Source organism: Sander vitreus, chromosome 19, assembly GCF_031162955.1.
Source record: "Sander vitreus isolate 19-12246 chromosome 19, sanVit1, whole genome shotgun sequence".
Lineage (NCBI taxonomy): Eukaryota > Metazoa > Chordata > Actinopteri > Perciformes > Percidae > Sander > Sander vitreus.
The window spans coordinates 7,853,944-7,879,720 of NC_135873.1; the positions used below are offsets into that span (position 1 = coordinate 7,853,944).

Sequence of the window (25,777 nt, forward strand, 5' to 3'; positions counted from 1 at the left end):
CAGACCAGCCAACAGCTACAGAGTGACAGAGCTAATTTTGCATGCAGCCTGTAATAGAGACAGATTCATAATCGGGCAACCATTCTGTTATAAGGCAGCGAGAGAGAGAGAGCAGTTGGTGGTGGGGAGAAAGAAAGGGGAGGGAGGAAAAGACAGAGAAAGGCTTTTTGTTTGGCTAAATACACTATGTGAAAGAGGGGGCGGTGAGGAAAAGAGAGCTGGAAATACATTAGAAAATGGTAGCATCGGCTGTGGTATTTGCGGTTTAGATTACCTCACATTCCATGCAGTGGATGGACCCAACCATCACTTGGTTTGACCATGACTGTGTGTGTAAACTAACTTTATTGAGTCAGTTATTAATGTTGTACTGAAACCTATATGTAAGGACTATGGAGGGGGGAGTTGGGAGGATTAGCAGAGGCAGTAAATTGGGAGGATTAGCAGAGGCAGTTTGCAGTGTACTGACTATAATCCAGGGCTTTATTGGCTCAGTCAACATTCAGTAGGTTTACCTAAGCTAAAACACCTGTACTATTACTTATGTTGTTTATTATGACGAAGAGGAAAATGGTGGTGGGGAGGGGGGGTCTTTCGACATATCTCAATCACTGTAGATACACTTTCTGTATCCTAACGTAGCCTGACCTTTGCTATATACTTGAAAAAGTGTGAATGATGTGAAGGAAGTAATTAAGGAGCATGGACTAGCGCCTAAATTAACATTCCCACATCTGCTATGGGAGCAAAAGCTATTTCCGTGTCCTATCCAGCGGGTTTCCTGTGGTCTGCGCCGTGGAGGAAGTCATAAAGACAGGAAGACTTCCTGTATTGTTGCCAATATGTAGCGGTGCAGACTGTACATGCTCCGTAAGGCCGGGGACCAATGATGTAAACACCATAAAAATAGCACTCTGTGCCCTATCAAAGAGGCCAAGACATCCATCTGACCGCAGATTTATATCACTCCTTTATACTAGTTCTTTTCACAGGCTCAAGACATGTTCACTGGGCTGAGCAGTCGTGTAAAAGATCCCCTTTTAAAAATACACCACGACAAACAAGTGTTCTCGATGTAGTCTATATAATCTTAGTTTTTGCATGTTTTCACATCACTGGATCTCATGCAATGCAGTGTATGCTCAATAACCTAGGTTCACTAAATAAATAACCCTGGGGAGGGCCTTGCTTTTTTACAAAGTAGTAAGGTTCAGCCTCCCCAATTATTTTCGTACAGTCCCTTACATCTTTAAAAATTAATACACTGAAATAAAACTGTTTAGTAAAAAAGATCAAAAAACTGTTTCACACAACAAATGCCATATATTTAATGAGTGTGACTATTGCTAAGGTTATATTTACAAACTAATTTCTCATGATGCATCAGGATCTGGGTGGCCTACCACCTCGGCTAAACAACATCCTGGAAGAAATTTGTATGCCCTTACGTGTGGACATGAGTTCTGAGCAGGTCAACATGTGATTTTTACTTCTCAGATTGTTTAATTTGGATACCTTTTGAAGAGGTATGAGAAACAAGTATTCCTGTCTACCCTGCAGGGTGAGGTTACTGAGTCCATTGCTGCTGCTGTGCCTTTAGCTGTGCCTATAGGTGCATGTATGTGTGTTTACAAAGATACACACTCACAATGTGAAGATGATACACCCGCCCACTCAGACACAACAGGTCCACCTGTTGGCCTCCATCCAGCCCCCCTCTCTGCGACTGAACTCGGTGTCCTCTTGCCTTGGCCCCCATCCAGTATCCCCCCACCACTTCTTTCACTCTCTCGTCTTGACCGGAGATGTTGCCACCGCAGCCGAGGAGGCAGGCCTTGTCGCTGCATGTCGCTACGACAACCAGATGGCAGCTGTGCCCATCAGCCCGCCTCTGTTCTTCTATTCTCTCCTTTTCCAGGAGGAGTGTTGATTGTCTGTTTTTCTATATATCACCGGGAAAGAGAATTGAGTTTATCTGACCTCTCCCGTCGACTAAAATTAAAGCTTGGACTGTAACTGGTGGATTTAGAGCTTTCCATTGCCTAAGGGTGCATCACAAGGAAAATAGTTGACTTTTTCATGATCAGTTCATTCATTCAGAAAACCTTGAATGTTTTTTTTTTTGAGAATCATGCGTAACATTCTTGCTAATGGTAAAAGTCAGCCACTGAATCAGGAGCACTGCTGCTTGTGCAAGTACATTATGGGAAAAGGGAAATGTTTCATGCTAAGTAGGGCTCAAAATCCCTTTGGGGCTCACTTTGTTTAAGATGTAAGTATAAAGAGTGTAGGTTTCAGCAATCCTTTAGGTGTGGGCTTCTTGTTCTCTCATACAGGTGCTACCAACCTTATTTTTACTCAATAAGGGAAGTGGGAGGATTGGCAGGTGCAGGCCTCATCTCTGTCTCTGTGTGTGTGTGTGTGTTCTCATTTCTATTAATTCCTACGGTGCCTCTGTCTGGGTTGAGTTACTTGGCCATCTGTGGACGAGGATGATACAAGATCCCATACATGTTAACAACAAGAAGAGAGAGAAGCACAGATCCCGCATGCCTAAAAAGCTTATTTAATTAAACTGTGTGCTGAGTGAGAGGGCCTATTGAATAAGACGGAGAGGGACCTTACCCGGCAAACACCACGTTGGTCAAATTACCAGTAAGACAAGTGATTAACTCCAGTAGAAACCTGCCAACTTTGAGTGCAAATGATCTTATCAATGGGAGTGGTGAATGGGACTAAGAGGCTGTGTCGATAACAATCAGACCGTTTCCTTTTCCACGTTACAGTGTGACATCTGCTGTGGTCGCAAGCCTCTATGAGTGTCTGCGCGTGAGTCAAAGAGGCGAGTGTGTGAGGGGCATGAGCCTGCCCGTGTCTGTGGCATTTCATGCAGATGTTCGTACTTGCCTCAGCCCGTAAATTGCAGCGTCTTCCGCTCTTCTTCTCCCCCTTAAATCAGTAGCCCTGTTGTCTTAAATCCTCCACTTAACAATCATCCCCATTACATCACTCAAAGGGAAACTTAGCAGCCAGTCACAGAAACAAAAGAAACCACAAGTCCTTTTGTTGTTTGACTTTTTTTTTTTTCCTTTTTAGTCAGATTTTAGTTTTTTTCCTAAAGCAACAGAAGTAAAACTGTCTACATCAATGGAAAATCTCACACTATTCCCATTCAGTACCATTCCTCGAGGGAACAGGAGGAAGAGATTTTTAGAATTTACAACAGCAGCAGCACTTTTCTGCACATTGTATGAACATCTCGCTAACAACGCAATGAATGAAATCACTTTAAACTCTTTAACCTTGTTCGTCTGAGCTCTCCCAAAGGAACTTTAGTTATATGTGGCTGTGACCATCGAGCACTTCGCCACGGGCAGTCAAAGGAAAACAGTTCCTGACCGCAGGCAGTTTGACAAAGTAAAACATTCAAAATGTTCATTCAAAAGTTCATGAGATGCCCAGAGCTCAAAGGGGGCTCTAAATGGCAGGATAATAATGTCTGCTTTTCAGGATTGAAAGCCTGTTTGTGCACTCTCTTGCTAAACTACAGCTAAATACCGCCTGGATTACTTCAACAGCCTCTTTACTTGGCTGAACTAAAGATCTATTGATCGACTCCAGACGGTACAGAACTCTGCTGCCAGGCTTTAAACCAGAACCAAACGATGTGACCACTCCTGTTTTAGCCTCTTTACACCGGCTCCCAGAATGTTTTAGAATAGATTTTACCAATTACTTTTAAGGCTCTTCATGGCCTCTCTCCCCACTATTTCTCTGACCTCTTAGTACTGTACGCGTCGGTACATACTTTGAGATCCTCAGGCAGAGGTCTGTTGTCTGTTCCAGAGGCTCCCTATTTTCTTTTCCTATTCTTAGCTTTTCCTACACTGTATTGTTTTTTATACACCACATTTAAAAAAAAAAAAAAAAATTTGTTTTCTTTGAAAACCTGGTGATTTTACGACTTTAATATTTATTTTTGCTGCTTTTGTGAAGCACTTTGTGGAATTTTAAAAGTGCTCTATAAATAAACATTATTATTATTACCTTCAAGCATTTGACTGAAAACTGCTGAGTTCCAACACGATAACATCTCCAAAAGACATTAGAAACATTTCAACATCATGTGTTTGTCTGCAAGTCTGCATGAAAGTGCTGAATCTGGTTTAAAGTCCACTTGGTTTTATCCCACTTATGCATTAGTAACCACTATTAGAGGCAATTCCAACCACAGATCACAATCTGCTCATAATAAAGCTGCATTGTTATGCTCTCGGCCCTGAAAGTCATCTGACCAGAGTGAGCATGTTCATGAACCTCTGTAGACAGGCAGACAAACGCAGGAGTACAACGTGGCGCTACATAGATGCACATGTATTTAGACTTTTTGTTTTTATCGTGGTGGACTTTTCTTTCTCATCATGCATTTTCTTTTTAATCCTCTGGTCAAAGTTGTAGACAAATTCAAGGTCAAAGCGTACGCAAGTCCTCACAATGACCTTTATCTCCAAGAGTCACATAAGCAGGGCAGATATGTCACAGTTCTTCCCCCCCCCCGCTGCAAAAGAAAACAACGGGGAACACAAAAGGTTACATTTTTAAAACAAAACAAAGCAATACGTCCAGACATGAGAACTGAAGGTTGCTTCTTGAGGTGCTGTTGGAGCGTAGTCTTTTTTCTTTTTTTTTTTTTGTTGGTGTTGTGTTTTGGCACTGACGGCCCTGCGACAATTAAGTCCTCCATTACCGGCAAAGAGAAACAGTCCAAACTCCTCCGATTAGGGCCATGGCTGTCAGTCAAGTCATCTGATCATTGTCACACCGAACAAACATACACACAAGTTAATTCATGAGAACTGTACAGCTAAAAATAGACACAAAAATAGACTAAGATATTCTGCGAGGACAGCCCTATTAGTGCTAGCTGCTAAGACGGGGCAGAGAGACAGACAGATAAAAAAGGACAGACAGGCACTTAAGTGCTGATGCATAGCGGAGATTAACGTAAGAGCTAAGCAAAAGACAGAAAGGACTGGAGGGAGGGGGGAGACAGTCTTAAAGAGGCATTCAGGGTCAAAGTACTTTCAATTCAACCAGTTTAACATTTTTAAAGTGTAAAATCTTAAAATGTTTGGTACCTTGATGTATAAAATAACTGAGAACAAATTAGCACTTTCATTTATTATTTCATACCGACAGAATTGAAATAAGAACTGACCCCCTTTTCCGGTGTTTAAAGCAGTGTGCTAACCACGACAAAGCTAGCATTAGCATAGCTATTGATAGGATTTCTATCCTCAGCTGTACGTACCTGTTATTAAGCATCCTGAGACAAAGTGGATTTAACGAGACACTAGTGTATGGAGCTAATAGCACTAATGGGATTGCCTGGCTCTGTATTAGGGCTCTCACCCTGAGCTGTGGTCAGCAGGACCGGACGCTGAATTTACGTTCTAGCGCTAATATGTTAATCTGACCTAGCTGGCTTTAGCTAACTAGCATGCTACTGCATCCCCTGCTACCTAGTCCCTTTTGTGTCAAGCCTGTGTTTTTAATACTTTAGGTGCATGGCTTTGTTAAAAAGTTAACAGAAAGAGAAAAAGACAGAATAAAAGCAGCGCAGGTTATAATGAGCTGAACGTGTCGCTAACACAGGCTACGCTAATATTTCTCACAGTAGACGGGAAGGCCAGCAGATTGGCTAGTACCATTATCAATAGCGAAAATGCTGCATTCATGTCATATCGGATTTATTGTGATTTCCATTTTCCGACTTGTAAATATTGTTCATGTCAAAATCGAATGTTAAACTCTCTATCCGATTTGGAGCTCAATGGCACACGAGTACATTTCACAGGTGTTATATTGACCATGCACAGTATTTTTAACCCTCACACGACTCTCTAACACTGTAATCACATCCAACTGTTGCTCGCAAGGTTTTAAACAACGGTCTCATCCCATATGACATGAACAGAGCAAAAGCTCACACCAGTGCTACCCCCCTTTTATCCATATCTATATCAAGCACACACAAACTGAACCCAAAGTTTCAGTAAGTCAGGCTAAGTTGAAGTTCTTTGTAAAATGGCTACAATCTGAAAATGAGGCACTTTTTGAGCAGATATATAATTCTATTCATTTTCATACATTAAATATGAAAATGTATACTCTTAATGATTAGAATTAGAATTTTTGTCTTGGAAAAATAATCAAAAATCAAAACACTAAAACACCAGTCTCCATTTTTTGTACCCTTCTCTGATGGCTTTCACTCAAGGAATGAGAGCAGCAAATAGCTTTTCAAGAATGTCATTTGGCACGCATCCAAGTTGGTTTCCACAACCAACAAGATGAAAGCGAAGAAAAAAAAAAAGAAAAAAAAAAATACATTTTCCATCAGTCTGTCAAAGTGCGTCAGGGGCGTGTCTGATCCAGTTGCTCTGTCCGTGTGATTGGTTGTCACAAAAGGAACAGGCGAAGCTTTGAAGTTCTCTGAGTGGCACCAGATAGTTTCCCAAAGGATGACACACTGACATCAGCACTCTGGAAGAAATATAGAGACAAACGCATAGAAAGAGGAAATTGTTTGGTTAGATGCAGAATAAACAATAACCCAGATATGAAGAAGAAACAAATATTATGGCATGTACAGTATATACAGTGTCTCTTGCATATCAGGTTAATTATAATATCTAATTTAAGTCATCTGTGTCTGCTTATCAGGCTGTGAACACAGTGACCGTAAAATGGACAACAGAAATAAACAATACAGCCAAATAAGCTGTTAAAATACTCTTAGATTCAAATGGGAAGAAAGCGATAATGGAGAAAGTGAGGACACCATTGCTGTAGGCTCAGAGTCAAGTGTGGCTGTGAGTGTGCCAGCGAAATCCAGAAATCATGTCAAATTTTTCTGGCAATTTCAGCTCTTCACATAACATCAGACATTTAAGCACACAGGTGTGCATCGCCAGGAAAATGTCACTACTGTTATAATTCAAAAAGGGCGAGCCCAACCAACGCATACAAGTCTTTCCTGGCCTTGTTTGCACAGTTGATAGGATTAGCAGGAATGCAGACTTAATGATAATTCTGCTCTAGAGTAGAGCGAGCAGACGAATCACATGGCTTCAAAAAGGCATCTGCTCGTTTTACGGCCCTTGTCCATTGTGTGATTTTGGGGCTGTCCCAGGCGAAAGTCGACAGTTGTGAGAGAAACCTGGTGGAATCTTTGGTGATCCATCTGGTTCTAATGGCGGCACTGTGAGACACATCCACCGACAGCTGATTTAAGGGGTCAGCGTGCTTTACATGACGTATGAAATGCCCCCCCGCCCACACCTTTCAAACCCTGGGATTTGGGAGGACTGCATCAATTTTACCTAGCCCTTAAAGCCTAGTCTGGCTATCACCAGACCAAGCTCAATCTTCTAAGATTGAACATTAGTCTGGGGAGTCTGCTCTGTATTTTCTACTGCACAAGAGGCGTGATCAACGGGCATAGTTCAAATGACTCTGTACGCAATTGGATAGTCCTTCAACCAATCAGACCAACGATCCGGGTCACGTAGCAGCGACAGCGGCATAAAGGGGTTGCTGCGCTTCGGTGGCCGTTATGTTGAATGTAAACAAAAAGCTGCTTGGTTGCTTCTCTATCGTAAACATGTTAAACCCGCCAATAGCGCGCCAGGTGGATAAGCCAGTTTGTGATTGGTCCCCGCAAATTTGTAACGGAAGCAGGATAGATAAACGTACAGGTTTCCAGCCTGAGCTGCAGGGTGAAATCAAATCGCCGGCAGATCGGGCTGGGTTTACCCAGTCTACTTAAAGCCCCCCATCAACTGAGCTATTTTGGAAGAAAGTTAACAATCATGAGAGAAAGATTGTGAAATCTTAAGTCGTCAATTCAAAATAGTGGTCCTCATTTATGCCAGGATCAAACTACATAATATTTCTCCGATAATGGCCTGACATAACAGGCCTGGGGTGTTGGTAACCAACAATTGCTCGTTTTATGCCATGTAGTGTTATCATAGTGGAGGAAAACTGTCACAGCCTCAAGACGTCTGGACAAAAAGTTTTTTTTGTTAGCCTTCTCTCACCTAGTTTGACAAGTTTGACAACATTTTCGGTATTGTTGACCCATAGGCCTTCTTCCATGCACGACTGTAAACATGCCAAGGCCTAAGATTAGATGGTGTTGTTGGGGTTGGCACTTCAATCCCATTCGCCCATGCAAGACTAAGCTATAATTGGACAGACATGCAAGCTGCCATGTCTCCAGGAAATAAATTATACAAAAAAAAACTGGCTACCCGACACTGTGCAAAGTCTGACGTGCCTTAAAACTGATATCATCAAGTCTGTCACACATTTCATTAGACCCATGTTACACAGTGTCACCTGAGATTAACCTGCAAGATAGCAGTTATCACTTGTTGTGTACGGCCATTCAAACCAATGATACTGTTCTGATAAGGGCATTGTTGAGTATGATTACTGCATACAGTATAATTGCTTTGTCACACCTGTAAAGGTCTTGTATATTACGATGTTTTAATGAAAGCACGAGTGAAAAATGCAAAAAATAGTGGGTTCTAGAGTTGGCAACAAAAGCCAACTGTCTGTGAAGATTCTCCAGGTCAAAATGATCCAGGGTAAGGGTTGAAAATCAAGGGCAACTGGACTTGGTTAAAGGTGCTTCGCAGACGTTTTGTCTCCCATCCAAATAACTTCTTCAGTTCTGATCATGACTATGACTATAAAGTCCATTAGTTAGTCCATGCCCTTTAAACTGGGTTACCTTCTATCAGATGTGATGACTCACACCAAAGGCACTCAGGCTGCCGTCAACCAAAATAACAAATGCACAAAGCTGGTAAAGAGAACAGGCTGAGAGAGCGTTCCCTGCATCTCTTTCCCTAAAATTTCCTAGCAGTGCTTGACTCTCTAATTGCACGAGGTCTCTCTCTCTCTCTCTCTCTCTCTCTCTCTCTCTCTCTCTCTCTCTCTCTCTCTCTCTCTCTCTCTCTCTCTCTCTTTCTTCCTGGTGCAGTGAGCTATATTTAGCCCCCCTCAGCACAGACGGTGCCCGCCAGCCGGCCAAGCCATGGTGGCCTAAAGCAGAGCGGAGCAGCTCCCTCATTCAGTCGGCCAGCTCGAAAACAGCAACACAAACAATCAAGCCAGCCAACCAGAGGGAACGGAGGAGACAGGCTGGACATGTACCGGTGCACTGCCATGGACACACACATGAAACCACACACACAAAAGGGACACAGAGGAAGATACTATAATTATGCGGATGACATTCACTTAATGATGACCTTTCCCCAAAACACAGACATGGCAAATTATACAGGGAAACAACTCTCCAATGCCTCATGCTAATGCCCATGAACCACCGTATATGCAACTACACAGGAAATGTTTCCATTCTAATCAAATATTGCTTTCTTGTTTTCCCCACTTCCCCTTCCATCAGTCTGACCCTCCCTTGGCGGTATCTAAATCAATCTCCTTCATTTCCTTGCATCGTTTCTCCATCTGTGGGCAAATCGATGTAATAATGATCGCGGTAAGGATCGTGTGAGTGTATGTGTGCTTCTCTTCCCCTTTCTCTGCCAGACTGTTTAAATCAAGAGGTTAGACAAGGCTATCTGCCTCCGCAGTCCGTGTCTAGCCATTAACTGTTCTCTAGCCGCCTCTGTGTGTGTGTGTGTGTGTGTGTGTGTGTGTGTGATTAGGAGAGTCTGGGTCTATGTGATGTCTCAATCGAGGGCAGCCTAAAATTGAAAAAGCCACTCGTAAATCGAGTGTGTCAGTCTGTCATTTTTATGCCGCCCCGGCTCCCACAAGACACGAAGCTGGTCTACGCAACATGATGGGAGTCACTGAGTCCACTGGTCACTCAGTCAGTTGGAGTTCAATCATATTTTATTTTAAAGGAGAGACCTGTACTAGATTTATTAGACCCCCCATCATATGGTTACAATAAATGAAAACAGAAGCTGCAGAATGATAAAAAAAAAACAGCAGTATACTCAACCAACCTGCGTGAGTGGTGGTTCTATAGATTTCAAATGGGAAAAGATAAATGACTGGAAATCCCCATGGTGTTTATTGCTATATCTCATCTTATCACAAGCACTTCATATGCCGCGAGGCAGAAAATGTGCTACTTCTTGGATGCATAAATCTGTGCGTTGGCATTCAGGTAAAATCATGTGGTTTGAGAGACTTCTCTTCAGGGTTCCAACTTTCAGAGACATCTTTGTGCAAGATAGCAAATTCCTTCCAGCTCCAAGGGTGCAGCTCTGAAGCCAACCCTGACCTCTGACCTACATGCTGAGGGAAGCAAGGAACTTTTTCCTGGAAATAATTAAGGAATTATATTATTATTAGGATGTAAAAATCCCACTCAAACTGCTTTTCCACAATGGCAGCAATTTATGTTGCCAGCGACTTTAGCTCTTGCAATCTTCCAGTGCTGTTATTATACTTCCGTTAAATCATCCAGCGGGTAAGAGGTACAACAGCAACATGAGCCGGGATTCAGCGTCAGGACAGCTGCAGCTACACTGAATGAACACAGGCAGACTGAAGCAGCAGGACAGCTCCTGTGTCACCTCATTTCATTTCTTCCAATGACGCCAGAAAGTCTGTCAGTTATGAAGATATAATGTTCGCTGTGTGACCACAGCGCATGTGTATGATTTCACAGTACTTCTTTGTAAGTCATGAATCTGGCATCTATGTATGTGGATGACGATTAAACTGATACCTCACATCTGTGAGTCTCAAACACTCGCCTCCTGTGTGTTTCAAAGGTGGTTGTAAAAAGTTTGAAAATTGCTTCTACATGCAGGGCCGAGGCAGTAGTCCGTTTGTATTCAGAAGAGTTATGGGTTGCAATGACCTAGTTTCACCGTGAAAACCAAAGTATCAGAACATTCGTAGTAACTTAAAACAACCCGTGCAGCCTAACCCACTTCTCTGTGGTCCACGCGTAACACTCATTATGTTCCAAATAGTCGCATTTACACCAAGAAATGTATTTTTATTTAGCAAGAAATTGCTAAATACTTCCATTTCAATCCTCAAGCAGCAGGACCCTGTAGAGGCCCACTTCCTACCCTTCCATTGGTCAGACCAGCTCAAAACAAAGTCACTACTGTAATTGCATGCTGTGGGAAATTTAACAGACATTTTGCACTATTTTCAGAGATTTTACAGACGGAGAAAATAATCTGCAATGAAAACTATGTATGAATCCACAGCCTCGTCCCCAAAAAACGCAAGCTACAACCTCTTTAAAGTCTACAGGGAATGAGTGTTTGATCCCCAGCTACAAGCCTTTGGGTGGAGTGCAAGCTTTCACATTCACTCCTTTTGACTTTCAAGGACGCCGACTCAGGAAGAATACATTTAACCAGTTTGATGGAATTCCAACGATGCTATGACAGATCTGAAGACAGTTTTAGAACAAAATTAAATGTAGGAAAACATAGCAACTAAGTGGGCCTTCCCACATTTGCATACATTTTCCTTGTTTGTTTTTGCGTTTCCTCCGTCTACACCAATGTTGATTCAACTGATTAATTAACTGGATTAGCTGATAAAAATGTTTACATTTTCACCATTAGCTGGCTCTAAACAGGCTGGCTCTAAACAGGCAGGTGGGTAGCTCAGAAACCAGCAGCAGTTTGTTTCGGAATAAATACAAGAAGAGCCAGCCAGTGGGTGAACATCAATCATCGGCAAGGCTGAACGCATCAACAGAAAATGAAAGGAAGAAGGCGTCGCAGCACTACCCACTATTCTTGATTGACAAGTAATTTCTGGGAAGTAAAGGACATGAACACAACCACTTTGATAAAGTCGTCTTTTACAGAAAATGAAGGCGATAACAATACCTTAATACTACCAATGAAATGTCTGAAAGGGAGCTTTAAACGCTTTCCATTATGAGAATAGTGAACGCAGCACAGTTTCGCTCCGTGTTTGACTGTAGCTGTTCCATACATTACACTATGCAGTTGGCAGTGGAGAGCAGGTTGTGTGGCGTTTGAAAAACAAGTGCTTTGACACACACACACACACACACACACACACACACACACACACACACACACACACACACACACACACACACACGGTCATAAAACATACTTGACAGCACCTGTTTTGTACAGTACTGTATTTGCACATTGTTACATAATGACCCATTATCCAGTTGTGTGAGTGTGTGATGTATATGTCCATACCACAAGGGGTGTATGGTTGCATGGAGAAAAAAAAACTCTGTGGACTGAGGATACTCACACATGCAAGAACACACCAGAGATTATGACAAGGTGTATGACAAGGGGCACAAAGGCGATGGAGAAAGTGCGTGAGTGAGAAAAGGCCAAAAGCAATTTTTTTTACATGACATTAAAAGCTTTAACTCATTAAATGTTGCAATTTCTGTCTGTGCTATGTCAGATTTTCTTTTGACACGATTGTATAATGATTCAAGTGAGACATAGACAAGAGGCTGCAGGCTAGTTTCATTGTGCAGCGCCACAGTGGGGGAGACTGAGTGGGTGTGTTACGGCACACAGAGAAGATGGAATGTGTGGGGACAGGAAGAGACAGAGAGAGAGACAGAGCAGCAGTACTGAGTGGGGGGAAAAGGGGGAGGAAAAAAAGCACATTTGTGGGAGAGCCACATCCACTGCCCATGTGCAGCTTCACATCCATTTTTAGATTTTAGATCATCCTTGAACAGAATCTGAACATCCAGTTTGCGTTCGTTATCCTGTTATATAATACTTGACCGTCAACAGGTTTGTAAACGACAGAAGACGTTTGTAATTTTTAAGAAATATAAATAGAAGCTGAGAGCGCTGCTGGAAAGTTAGCTGAACCCTACATTGGCCCGTGTAGGTGTGTGCACCTGGAAGCTTTTGAAAATGGTCGCAATCGAGTAGTGGGCGGTGTCACTACCCGATGTGAGTCGAGTGCAGATGTGAGTTGCGCGTGTCACTTTGCGACAAGTAGCCAACAAGATGCTAACGGCGTTTTGAGCTAACGTTAGCAATCAAACAATCATAGATAGCTAAAGCGTTTTTTGAAATGACCGCTGGCTACAAGTTAGCAATCAAACACAACAAAGGCTGTCACTTGAATGGCGTTTTGAGCTAACGTTAGCAATCAAACAATCATAGATAGCTAAAGCGTTTTTTGAAATGACCGCTGGCTACAAGTTAGCAATCAAACACAACAAAGGCTGTCACTTGAATGGCGTTTTGAGCTAACGTTAGCAATCAAACAGTCATAGATACCTAAAACGTTTTTTTGAAATGATTTCCATCTTCTGTTATTGTATGTAAAGAGAAAAGTTTATTATTTCATGGATTTCACAAATTTCAGTATGACACGTTATGCCGTAAACCGTTTAAATCTGAGCATGCGCAACTCACATCTGCACTCGACTCACATCAGGTAGTGACAGGTTTTACAGAGTGAAATAGAGTTAGAGCAAAATTCAACCCTCCAGGCATGTATATGTGTATATATATATATATATATATATATATATATATATATATATATATATATATATATATATATATATATATATATATATATATATATATATATAAGTCGATTTTCAGGAAACAAATCGCCGAATATTTTTGTTTTATATCATTGTAAACTAAATATATCTGGGTTTTGAACTGTTGGCTGGACAAAACAAGAGACTATTGATGATGACAGCTTAGGCTCTGGAAAATTGTGACAGGCTTTTTTTTTTTTTTTTCCATTTTGACTTGAGACTTCACGATCAATTAATACAAAATCTTCAAATTAATTGATCATGAAAATAATCCTTAGCCACAGCCCTACTTTTCACTTCCCTGTATGTCCGTACAGTGACAATTTACAATAAATAAAATAAATAAAAATAGAAACCGTGTCAACTACATTCAGGTTTATAGAAACAACAAACATTTGCTGAGTTAATGGTCTGGTGGAGCATCTCAGCCTTCTGCCAAACTAGCTCAGATGAGAGGGCAACTGGTTTTAAAGGGCCAAAAAAAAAAAACATTAAATGTCAAACATAAAACATTACATTTTTGCAAACAAATTAAAAAATAAGTTTGGTAGGCAAATGACTCCACTGTAGGCCCAAAAGTCAAATATGCACCCCAAGGGTGAAAAGATATATTTTCTACTCATTGGATTTGTATAAAAGCTGAACCATGTATGAGAAAAGTCATTTCGTGGTTGTAAATATATCGTTTAAAACGTGGGAGTCCTTGCATAACAGAAACTGTCTACTGTACTAAAATCTGACATGGGACGTCCTGTCCCTGGACAGGACACACAGAGCTAAAGCCAACGGGACTAGAGGGTTTTGGGGAATGTTATTCTCTCTCTCTGTCTCTCTCACACGTTTCCATTGTTTGCTGACTCAGACCACCGATTTCTCTCCGTCTCTGTGTGCCATGTTGCTCCACCAGTTCTGCCCACACACACACACACACACACTCTTGACTGAAGTGATATATAGAGTGACAGCATAAGCAGGTGGGGACGCCACTCTGGTTCTGAGTAAGGCTTTTTCCAGAATGTCCGATCACTCTGGCTCTTTGACGTGGACGGACAAACGAAATGAAACACAAGAAGCAGTTGCACCATCTTTAAGAAAGGCAGCTGAGCAACTGAGCTGCTGTTGAGACATTTGTTTCTCGTCTTGCTTCACCCAACACTGTGTCAGATCAACATAATTCAAATAATAGTCGGATAATTGCTTCGTTCCTTTAACAGGAATCTTGTCAGACTTTTTGAAAGTTGAAACTTGTAAAAAGGAAGGTAAAACTTTCAGTTCAAGCTAGACAAAACGGCGAAATATTTATCGGCAGGGATCACTCCGATTGGCTGTTCGGCTTGCACGAGAAGAAAATGGAAGAAAGCAAGCAAGCAAAGAAACGACTAAAGTCAAGAGTGCACACAGAGAAGGCTCTTCTCATTTTTCATCTTCATCTCATCTGATCGATCCATTACACATTGAGCTGTCAAAAATAGCCAAAAATGACCTTTCAATATTCTTTCTAAAGAAGTTACATAGTTCAAACCTATTTGACTATATCTATTTTTGCACATTATGTCTATAAGAGGGCAAATGTACAACGAGATACATAACTACTTTTATAGGTATACTTATTTCAACATAAACATGTATTTTAAAAGATCTACATACAAAAGCATATTGCTATCGACAGATGTGTGATAATTTTGTTTGGCATGAAAGTACGGTGGGTGGAATTAGCAAGCTAGCTAACTAGCCATCCATCAGCAGCGGGCTGCTCGGTCCCTCAGCTTCCCCACCGCAGGGAGACTTCTTTGCCGAAAGAAGGGATGACATCCCGGGAGATGGACAAGCCAGCTAGCCATCTCCCGCGTCCGAGTGAGGCAGACTGTCTTTGGAGTGTTTTTGCAGAGTCAGAAGGTACAGAGAACAATTGACAAACCTTTGGATCATTAGTGCACAAGTGCAGAGGGGGTGGGGGGCTGACAATGTGGAATCTGGTTTGTATTTGGAAATCCTGTCCCCTGTGTTTAGAAACTGATGCCAATCTGTGTTTCACAGCTCTGTGTGTGTGTGTGTGTGTGTGTGTGTGTGTGTGTGTGTGTGTGTGTGTGCACATGCCAGCTTCTGCTCCAGTCTGATGATGAATTGTGTAATTATTAATAGAGACAACCCTGTCCTATCATACTGCAACAGCGCGCGCATAAGCTTTAGTAATGTGCAGCCATGACCTCAGCCAGCTACCACTGTCGCCTCACTGCCCAGCTCTCCACACACACACACACACACACACACACACTAAGTTACATGTTGCTTTATTAGGGGCAGTGCAGCTCTGTGTGTGCAGGACTGTGATAGTGTGCTAACACTGTAATTGACTGTGCAGGCATTGCACATATGAGTGTAGGTGTGGAAGAGCGTCTATATGTGTGCGTACACAAGCCGATGTGTGGCTGACTGGTTAGACAGCCAGACTTCGCTAACATGCACCGCAAATATTTATCTTCGAACCATCTGGAGGCTCCGCTAGCGATGCTTCTCGCCTTCTCCTCGTCTCCACAGGAGATTCCTCTCCTTCTACTCTTCTAGCCTCCTCACCTCGCTTTATCCCTTCACTGTCCTCGACATTTAATACATTTAGTTCAAAGTTTGCGTGTTTTTACGTGTTAATACAGGACTTTTTGTACCAGTGACTCCTTTTCGGTTTTGTTTTTTTCTTTACTCCTGCATACTGGAGTCATAAGAAACTGAGGGTAAAAGGTGTCATCACACCTGCATGATTTGCAAAAATGTTCAGCTGTGATGTAAAGTACTCGTGATTTTTAGTAAAAAAAAAAAAAAAACTGTAAAAACGGTAAAACTGCACTGTATGTGTGGTTTGTTTTCTGACAAAGTCGGAAATAAATAAAGATGGCTTGAAACACGAAAATAAGGTCAGAAAAAAAGAACAGTCAACTTAAACAGAGACGAGGATGCAAGTGTCAGATAGCACAATTACAGGACTCGCTGGTCGTGTGCGTAATGTATGAGTCAATGCACCGCAAGCCGTTGGAAGTGACAGTAGTAGCTGGCTTAGGTCATGGCTGCACATTACTAAAGCTTATGACTGGACAAGAAATACACACGCATCATGCAAAGAGCCATGAAGTACAGCAACGTGGTATTTCTCACTGTAACCACACTCGTTCTCCATCACACAGGTATCAAGTAAGATCCCTGTGGCCTTGAAGTCCCCGCGTCATGTAAATGAGCAGCATGTTCACTTGCTGTGTGTGTGTGTGTGTGTGTGTGTGTGTGTGTGTGTGTGTTGTTTTGTACGGGAGGGGATGATTCATATTCAGGTTCTGCTGGACTCCAAAAAGCCCTCAGCTCCACCATCATGAGGGCAAGAACACGCCGTCACCACCTCGTTTGGACGCGGCAAAGCGTACAACATGTGCTAATGACGACCTATCGTTCATACCTACAAACACACACAACCTGTCGCGTACAAGTGGAAACACGTGCAAACAAAAACTCATGTCACGTTTCTTTCAGTTCCTCTGGATGACAACTGGTCATGTTGCCACCACTAGACCCCACCTGACTCATCTGACATCTCATCTCATGCTATTTCTACTTGTTTGTTCTTGACCACGTGTGACTAATAAGTAGACAGGAGAGGAAATGAAATGTGCACAGCTCTCCTATGTCAATTTCGAGGCTTTTAATGCTCCAGTTAGGCGCTGTGATGCCTGCAGCGGAGAAGAACATTGTGTTAACGGCTGTGGAGAGGTGTAGTGTGGGGGTTATAATTGTAGATTTCAGAGATGGTCTCCGTCTAGGCAACAGAAACAGAACATCAAGTTTCCGTGAAGCCTAACAAGACACAAACATTTAAGATGTACCACACACAGCCAGCAGCATGGCTTAAGTCTACACTGCAGGCAAACATCCAGACTTGCAATCACACCTAGATGATGCTCATTTAAATGCATGTTTAAAGAAATATAAACATATGTGCAGAGAGATTGTGTTTTTCTATTTGGCACATGACGCTTGAGCAGCAAGTAAAATAGTTCCTGGCAAACCTGATGACAACCTGAAAAGCTTGGCATGGCTGCTGAATCCAAATGAATATTTTTTTGCCAACATCTGAAAGTTGTGCTAAGATGAAATTAAAGTTGGGTCTTAATAATGATTTCAATACAACCAGAGACAAATAATACATTTTTATGTATTTAGTAAAAGTGATACTAGGCCTAGAAAGTGTTTGGAGGGTGGTGTTTTTAGCCTTACCAAAACCCATGTATGGATAAAACTGTGTTTGTTTGCTTTGACGTAAGACGCAAATGTTAGTCTCTCTCTCTCTCGCTCTCTCTCTCATATAATGGCAGCGGTGAGCAAACATCACGGCTCCTTCATTCGATCTGCACTGATGAGTTGCATAAGGCGGGTCGAGAGACTGTTTGTTCTTTCTCTCAATCACCACATAAAAGATTTCAATGATCTTGACCATGGAAAGTGTTCGGGAGGGGGGCTGTATGTTGAGTTTTGTTCATATATGCACATAGATGGCTAAAGGAAATGTGTGCACGTGTGTGTGTGTGTGTGTGTGTGTGTGTGTGCATGTGAGAGGAACAGTCAGGGGGGTTAATCTAAAACTCTGTCCACGTGTCCAGATTGGAAAATGTTCTGTAGTTGTTTCTCTGAACTGAAATTCTTGACTCTTTGTCAATTTGGCTTCCTGACCACATTGAACAGAGCTGCAGAAAACATGGACCCTGGTCGATGTGTCACGATTAGGTAACTGAAATGTAGGCTGTGTGTGTTTAAGTCTATAGTTTCCCTCTAGGCAGTATGAGTTGAGCAATCTGTATGATGTTAAAAGATGGTTCCACGATCCTCAGTTTTTTGTTTTTAAAAACACCCAATTTCCAAACTCAAGCCCCATATTGCAGGATCTGTTGGCTAATGCTACAAACAACAATTGTTCAATTTGCATTTTCACTTCTTACTGCATGACGACTCCAGGTTATTGCTGTCACAAACTCATAACCTTGGACTCTTCTGAACCTCAACCACCATGACAGGTAATTATGAACAACTGCAAGCAAACTACTTCTGGTTTTATTTCAAGTAAAAGGCAGCTGTTTCAACATCTAGTCTGATTGGTCAGCATTCCTATACAATACCAGGTTTACTGTCCTCTAAATAGGTGTTAAGAGACTAAAGATTCCATTCCATGAGCTGTGACCTACAACTGTCACTGGTACATTTATTTATTATCAAAATGAATGAAAGAACAGTATGCTAAAATGTGTGGTTGGTGCTCTGTCTGCAAGCTGTATTGGTTACAGTCAAGGAATAAATTGGTACAGTAAACAGAAGAAATACTCAAACAAAAGTACATACTACAGTAATTTGTATGTAAAACGTGAAATGATATCTATGCTTTTAAGACAATATTTGGAGTGTCTGCCCAAAGTGGTAACCTTAAGTTTGACTTGCAAAATGTCACAATCTTCCCAAAAGAGTAGCCAGGGGTTATTAAAAAACAGTTGGCTTTAATTAGGCACAATTCAAACAGTCTAATCAGTTTAAGGCTTCACTGGCAAAGCCTGAGTGAGAAAACAGAGATTTCATGGCCGCTCCTCTGGGAATAACTTGACCCCTCTGCAGGTGTTTTAACTGGATTCTCACCCTGTTGTCACCGTCAGCACTTCAGCTGAACCCGAGATCAACTCTGACCTCCTCTCATCCCTTGAAGCTCCTCCATCTGATCCATCCGGTCTCAGCACAGCTCAAGATGTACACACAACCACCCACCCAAATGTGTACTTAAACCACATAAACAAACAATATTCTACCCCGACAGAAGTACACACATGTATACGCAGTCTCCATGTGAGAAGTGGCTCGTTAGTAGAAGTAATCAGCTTAGTGCTCTCCAATGCCCACCGGCACTAAGCTCTTTACAGACAAACCCAGTTAGAGAAGTAGCAGCTGAGCGATGCATTGGCCCCAGATCAAATGAGACACACACACACACACACACAGTCAGACACACACAGATCATGGTGGAGACGTGGGGAGAAACACTGTGGCAGTGTTGACATCAAGACAATCAGAGCAGAGGTGTGTGTGTGTGTGTGTGTGTGTGTGTGTGTGTGTGTGTGTGTGTGTGTGTGTGTGAGAGGGGGGAAGAAATTTATATGTGAGAAGGAGACAGACTGAAAAGAAAAGAAGGCCTGGAAACAGAGTAAGAACACAAAACTCAAATAAAACAAAAAGAGAAGCTGACATGTTTTCCAGGGAGTGTGTGACGAGGAGGAGGAGGAGGGAAAAAAGCAGACAAATAAGAAGTTGAGTATGTGAAACACTCCCCCCCCTCCTCTTCCTCCTCCTCCTCCTTCTATCATGCCCTCAGTAACCCCAATAGATTGGTGGGTGGCGGCTCAGTTCTTTTAGGCAGGGCCCAACGCTCTCCGAGCCCTGCATACATCCCATACCACAGCGCACAATCAGCGCTCTGTAGCCAGGATCACACTCATACTGGGAGCTGGCACGCTGCCAAGCTAACTCACAAACACTCTGAGGCGTGTACACACAGAAGATACAGTACAGTACATACAGTAAAGGAAGTTAATGTCAATGCAATCTGTCAGTCCACCACTTTGGACTTGACTGAAATATCTTAACAACTGTTGAATGGCTTGCCAGGAAATTTGGTGCAGATATCCACGATAACCAGAGAATGAATCCTATTGACTTTGGTCATCCCCTGACACCATGAGGCTCAAATATGTGATTTTGAGTGAAATATCTCAAAAGAAATCGGATATATTCCAATGATATTTGGTACACAGATTAATATTCCCATTCAGGATGAATTGTAAAAACGTATAGGGGGTTAATGTGCGGGACTATTTCTCATTCTAATTTTGATATGTACACAAAGTTTGCATTATGCAGTGCAGTAATAAGAGCTACATTTCGGCTTTAGCAGGTGTCTCAGACTCGGTGTATGCACAGACTGAAACAACATGCCGTGTGGCAGTGATTTCGTCCACCAGACATGCCCTGTAAGTTCTTTCCTGTGATCCAGCCAAATTATATCTGGATATCATATCTGATGGATGGCCTCGACCAACAGCGACCAGACAAGATGTTCATTCATTCATTCAAGCAAGCAGAAACACCTTGTACACAAACTCGTCTCACACACCTAGGTGAAAGCTCCTTAATTTATGGAACATGATTATGATTAAGAGAAGATTTTTAAGAAAAAAGTCTGGCGTGAAAGTAAAAAAAGCTAACAAAAAGTCCACAAAGAGAAAGAGAAAAGACAGGAAGAAGAGGAGGAGGAGAAAGAGAGGTTTGGAGTGCGAAGTACAGAGGCATGGCGGGGCAGAGGGGCTTTTTTTTTTCCAAACAGAATGAGCAAAAAAGTATTGACAAAAGAGACAAACTGTGGAGTGTTTGGAGTGTGTGTGGAGTGTGTGTGTGTGTGTGTGTGGTGTGTATGTGTGTTAGGTGGCCAGAAGAGCCAGGTCAGTGAAGGTAAATTTGGCCATTAGTTGAGGAGCTTTTGGCTGATCCCTGCTTCCTGAAGGGTTATTGGCTCGGATGATCTGTCTCACCTTTTCTCCTTTAAGAGCAACACAGCCTCGAAACTGTGTGTGTGTGTGTGTGTGTGTGTGTGTGTTTTCATGCACAGAAATCGACTTTTTAAAACAACTAAAGAGCTCTGAATTGAAAAGCAAGCAGGCACAGGTAATCAAATGCTTCTCTGTCACATCCAATGACAAGTCCAATGGCTAAAGTCATCATGGCGCCACACACATTTAGTCTGTCCGGGGGCGCCTCTTTGACTGACCAAGCTGCCAATACAATTCATTCCCCTGCCGCTGTGTTCTTGTGTGTGCCAAATGCATGTAAATAAGGCACTAGTCAGTCAAAACATGACTAGAGTACTGAGTCATTAGCCAGGTTTTACAACCTAATTATCATGCGCTCGGCTGGGCAGCTTACCAGAAAAGAAGAAAAAAAAACACGCACGCACGCACACACACACACACACACACACACACACACACACACACACACACACACACACACTTCTGTTGTTCTTAGTGTGTTCTGGCTGATATTTGCATGGAAATGATGTGTGATGTGTGTGGGACGTTGACAGCATATTCACAAGGTCAAGGCGACAGCAGCAGACCTGAGTGGCTTCATTCTTGAGCTCATCACATGAAGACCAAAGAGGGACAGATCAGCCGATAAGACAAGGTGTGTGTGCGCGTGTGTATAGTTCCAGTAATTACACACAGCCAATGGGGGTCAGATCTTTTTTTCCGATAGTGTAACAGACACATGCTCTACTCCACAGTATCACAGACATTGCGTAATGTCTCACCTAACACACACACTTTTACCTTATCTATGAATGTTTGATACTAATCTCTCCAAATCCTCGATTCGATTACATTTTCGATTCTAAGGTTCTCGATTTTTACATTTTTTTTTTTTTAAAGCACAGGTTGCTATGCCATTTTTAGACTAGACTTTTATGCAATGTAATAATCTCACCTTTGTTTGCAATATACCACACTACATTGTCAAATTTAAAACATTTATTAACAACATAATGTAAAAATAACTTACTATGTATATCTTCAGTCAATTGGAAACTTGACAATTTGTCAATAAAGTAAAAAGGAAAAAAAAAGTTTGCAGACAATGCTGAGAGCAGACACTTCGCAGCCACAGCAGTGTTTGGTGTTTTAAGCCCCCAACGTTGTTTTCCTGGCAGCGCTGCCTGGAAGGCACTAGGATTAGGCATAGACAGTATATACAACGGACCAACAGATCCCGTTGCTCTGGACGGAGACCAGTGAAGGATATTAGAAGCACTTTTCCGGTGAGCGCTGAGCGTTACTGCACAACCTCCAACTGAGAGAGACGACGGAAATGTGACGTGAGCAACGTGTCTGAAAGTTGTAAGTCTTCTGGTAGCTGTGCCAAGAGAAATCTCAATCATTCCAAATCTTGTGGAGATGGAGAGCGTAGGTATATGTAAGGAGATAACATGGGCACGGGCTAATTATTGCTAACTAAAATGCTAGTTAACATTAGTAATTAAACTTGTTATGGCTAATTAAACAATGGCTAATGTAAGTCCAAACTGCCTGTGAGCTTCTCCTGTACTATGCGGTAATTCCTCTACTATGCGACAGTAAGTCGCGTGGTTATGACACAATCGTTAGCCTATTTTTACAAAAACGTCTGCTACGGAGCCATAACGTGAGATACAAAGTAATTGAGCCTTTTATACGTTGTCGTGTTTCTTAGAAATAAACAATGGACAAATAAAGTCTTTAAACGCTTCAGATGTAAAGTTATTCGCTGTCAAAGTTAAGTCAAAATGAATGGCAGTCAATGGAATGCTGACGGTGGGTGATCGTTTGGTAGTAGCATCAAAATGGCGCCATAAGAGGTTCGAGTTCTGAAGCGAGGCTTACCCCCTTGGGATTAGGCAATGATCATGGTTAGGTACCTTGAAGACGATGGTCGCAGCGCTGCCTTGAAGGCCTGATTGGGGGCTTGAAACACCATCCAGCCAGCACAGCGGTCTTAGCAGACAGAGAGCAGAGAGGGCGACTCGGCAGTCTGCTAACTTGCTCTCTCTAATATAACCATGAATATAACCAATATAATTCAACCGTGCGGTTTTGTCGAGATTAAGCTATAAACAGAGGAAAACTCCACTAGCTGCTAGGCTAATGTGCAATGGTAAACACACAGAATATGGTACACGCACATAGCAGAGCTTGCAAACTCTGTTTTTTTTTTGTCAACAACGCGAACATTGTCAACATAACTCACTGGAAATCCAAAATACTTCCACACTGGCGACGTCAGTGAAAGAGGAGGGGGTTCAAGTTCTGTCAAGGAGGTAAACTTGCAGCACTTCAACACGTGTTTTTTTTTTTCCCCACTTGACAAGCCGACCGTACGTGACATGGGGGCGTGGCAGCATCGACGATTCCATTTTTTTAATTCGAGATTGTAATCTTAATTTCCGTGACCCCCTTATTTGTAACTAATTTACTTTCTAGTGAAATTTACTGTTGTATTTGCTGCTAGTGTTATTTTTGAAAAGTTTGTTTGTTTAACTGTAAAATGTCCAGTTCAGTACTCACATTGGTCATAACTTCAAACTCTAAGGGATTCTTATCAAGAATGTGTGTTTATGTGAAAACAAATAACATCAGCAGATCGTACATTTAGCGATGATGTGTTGATTAAGCAGAAATGCCAAACATTTCCTTGTTTCAGATTGTTTATTTGGGTTTCAGACTGTTCAGACGTCACCTTTACAGACCAAACAACTAAATCGGAATAACCAAGATAATAATCAGAAGACTAACCTGTTAAACTCTCAAATACTTATATCATTATCATCCTCAAAAAGCCAGTATCAGTTGGGCTCTAAAAGCAGCGGGTTATCTTTACCCCTGTGGTTGTTTCTCTGTTATTCAGTCCGATGACTTCCTGAACACCTCACCGTCAAATGCTACCCTTGTTGAATTAGCCTATATTTGCCTGACAGGTGACTGAAGTTAGGACTTCACAGGAGGTGTGTCCATCTGTGTTTAACTTTTAGTTTGAACACAGCAAGTGATCAAACATTCATAGATAAGGTAAAAGTGTGTGTGTTAGGTGAGATATTACACAATGTCAGTGATACTGTGGAGTAGAGCATGTGTCTGTTACACACACACACACACACCTTGTCTTATCGGCTGATCTGTCCCTCTTTGGTCTTCATGTGATGAGCTCAAGAATGAAGCTACTCAGGTCTGCTGCTGTCGCCCTGACCTTGTGAATATGCTGTCAACATCACACACCAGGGGTGTCGGACTGGGGGGGTGAAGGGGACCGAGTACCCAGGGCCCTCATGGATAGCTGTGGATGCGGGTGTGTGTGTGTGTGTGTGTATGTGTGTGTGTATGTGTGTGTGGTGGGATATGGGTAGCGCAGCCTGGCCAAGGTCTTGGGATGATGAGCGACTGAAAACAAAACCAGGCGGGGGATAACAGGATGGTGAGAGAAGCAAAGAGAGAGAGAGAGAGAGAGAGAGACGTCAGAGGCAAAGAATTAATTAAGAGTTTTTTTTCACTGGTAATCGCCAAGCAACAAACACACTTTCTTCTGTTCATCAAACCATGCCTTTAGTTATTTCAACTGAATTTCTGCGGAATCAAGTTCTTTCCTCATCAGCTTTCTAGTCAAAGAAGCAGATATTTTTTGTACTAACAATTCAATAAAGAGAGTTTAATGCCTTTACAAGCTGTGGAAGTGCTCCAACTGCCAGACACCTAAAAATGACATAGGAAACCCAAAATAACTCCTAACACTTATATATTTATATAAAAAAAAAGAAAAGAAAAACAGGGAATGGCTTTGATGTATCTTCACATTTACACCAAATTCCAAAGTAAATTGTTATACCCTATACCATCTTAATTCAAATAAATTAACCGCATTTGTAAATGTACCCCACCTCCTCCCTTTGCTCTCCACCTATCAATCATCACTTTTCTCTTGCTCCAGCCCTAATACTCTCGCCTTTCCAACATCCCTCTCCCCTCTCTCTCGCCTTTTGCTCTAGAAAAAGCTGTAAAAAGGCATCATCATCCATTCTCCGCACTTACTGGCATGTCCAGCTTCAATGTTTGAGTGTCAACAACGCTTTATGAAAAGGCCTTTTGATGTCGGTTGAAATGAGGCAAATAGTAATAGTATGGAGGTAAATATTACGCACGCACATACTTAATCTGCAAAAAGAGAGAACAATTTATATCCAGAGACAGAAGACTGCGAAATCTAGACTGCTCCGTGTTATAGTTCAATACTGATTATAGATGATGGTGGACGTTTGTAATTTGGGGTTTTTAGTCTTTTCCCTTCATTGGTATTGTATTTGTTTTTGCTTGTTTATTTTCTGTTTTGGATCCTACTGTACTTTAACAAATGTTTATAGTGTGAAGCACTTTGTGACTGTCTGTAAAAGGTGCTATATCAAAGAAATTATTATTAAATATTTATTATTATAAAAGGTTCAACGTAAAACACACACAGACACGCACACGCACTGCAACAGCAGGTCATAAAACATACTCAACAGCACCTGTTTTGTACAGTATT

The 25,777-nt window shown here is 41.9% G+C and overlaps 1 protein-coding gene across 1 annotated transcript in view; it reads right to left on the minus strand.

Annotated features, from left to right (window-relative positions):
- Positions 1-3,952: 3,952 nt before the first annotated feature.
- Positions 3,953-25,777, minus strand: part of LOC144534009 (insulin receptor substrate 1-B) — a 42,696-nt gene continuing 20,871 nt past the window's right edge. The window contains exon 4 of the mRNA XM_078275607.1: positions 3,953-6,546. Coding sequence (XP_078131733.1) covers positions 6,539-6,546 — 8 coding nt within the window. The 3' untranslated portion in view covers positions 3,953-6,538. The remainder of the gene's footprint in view (positions 6,547-25,777) is intronic.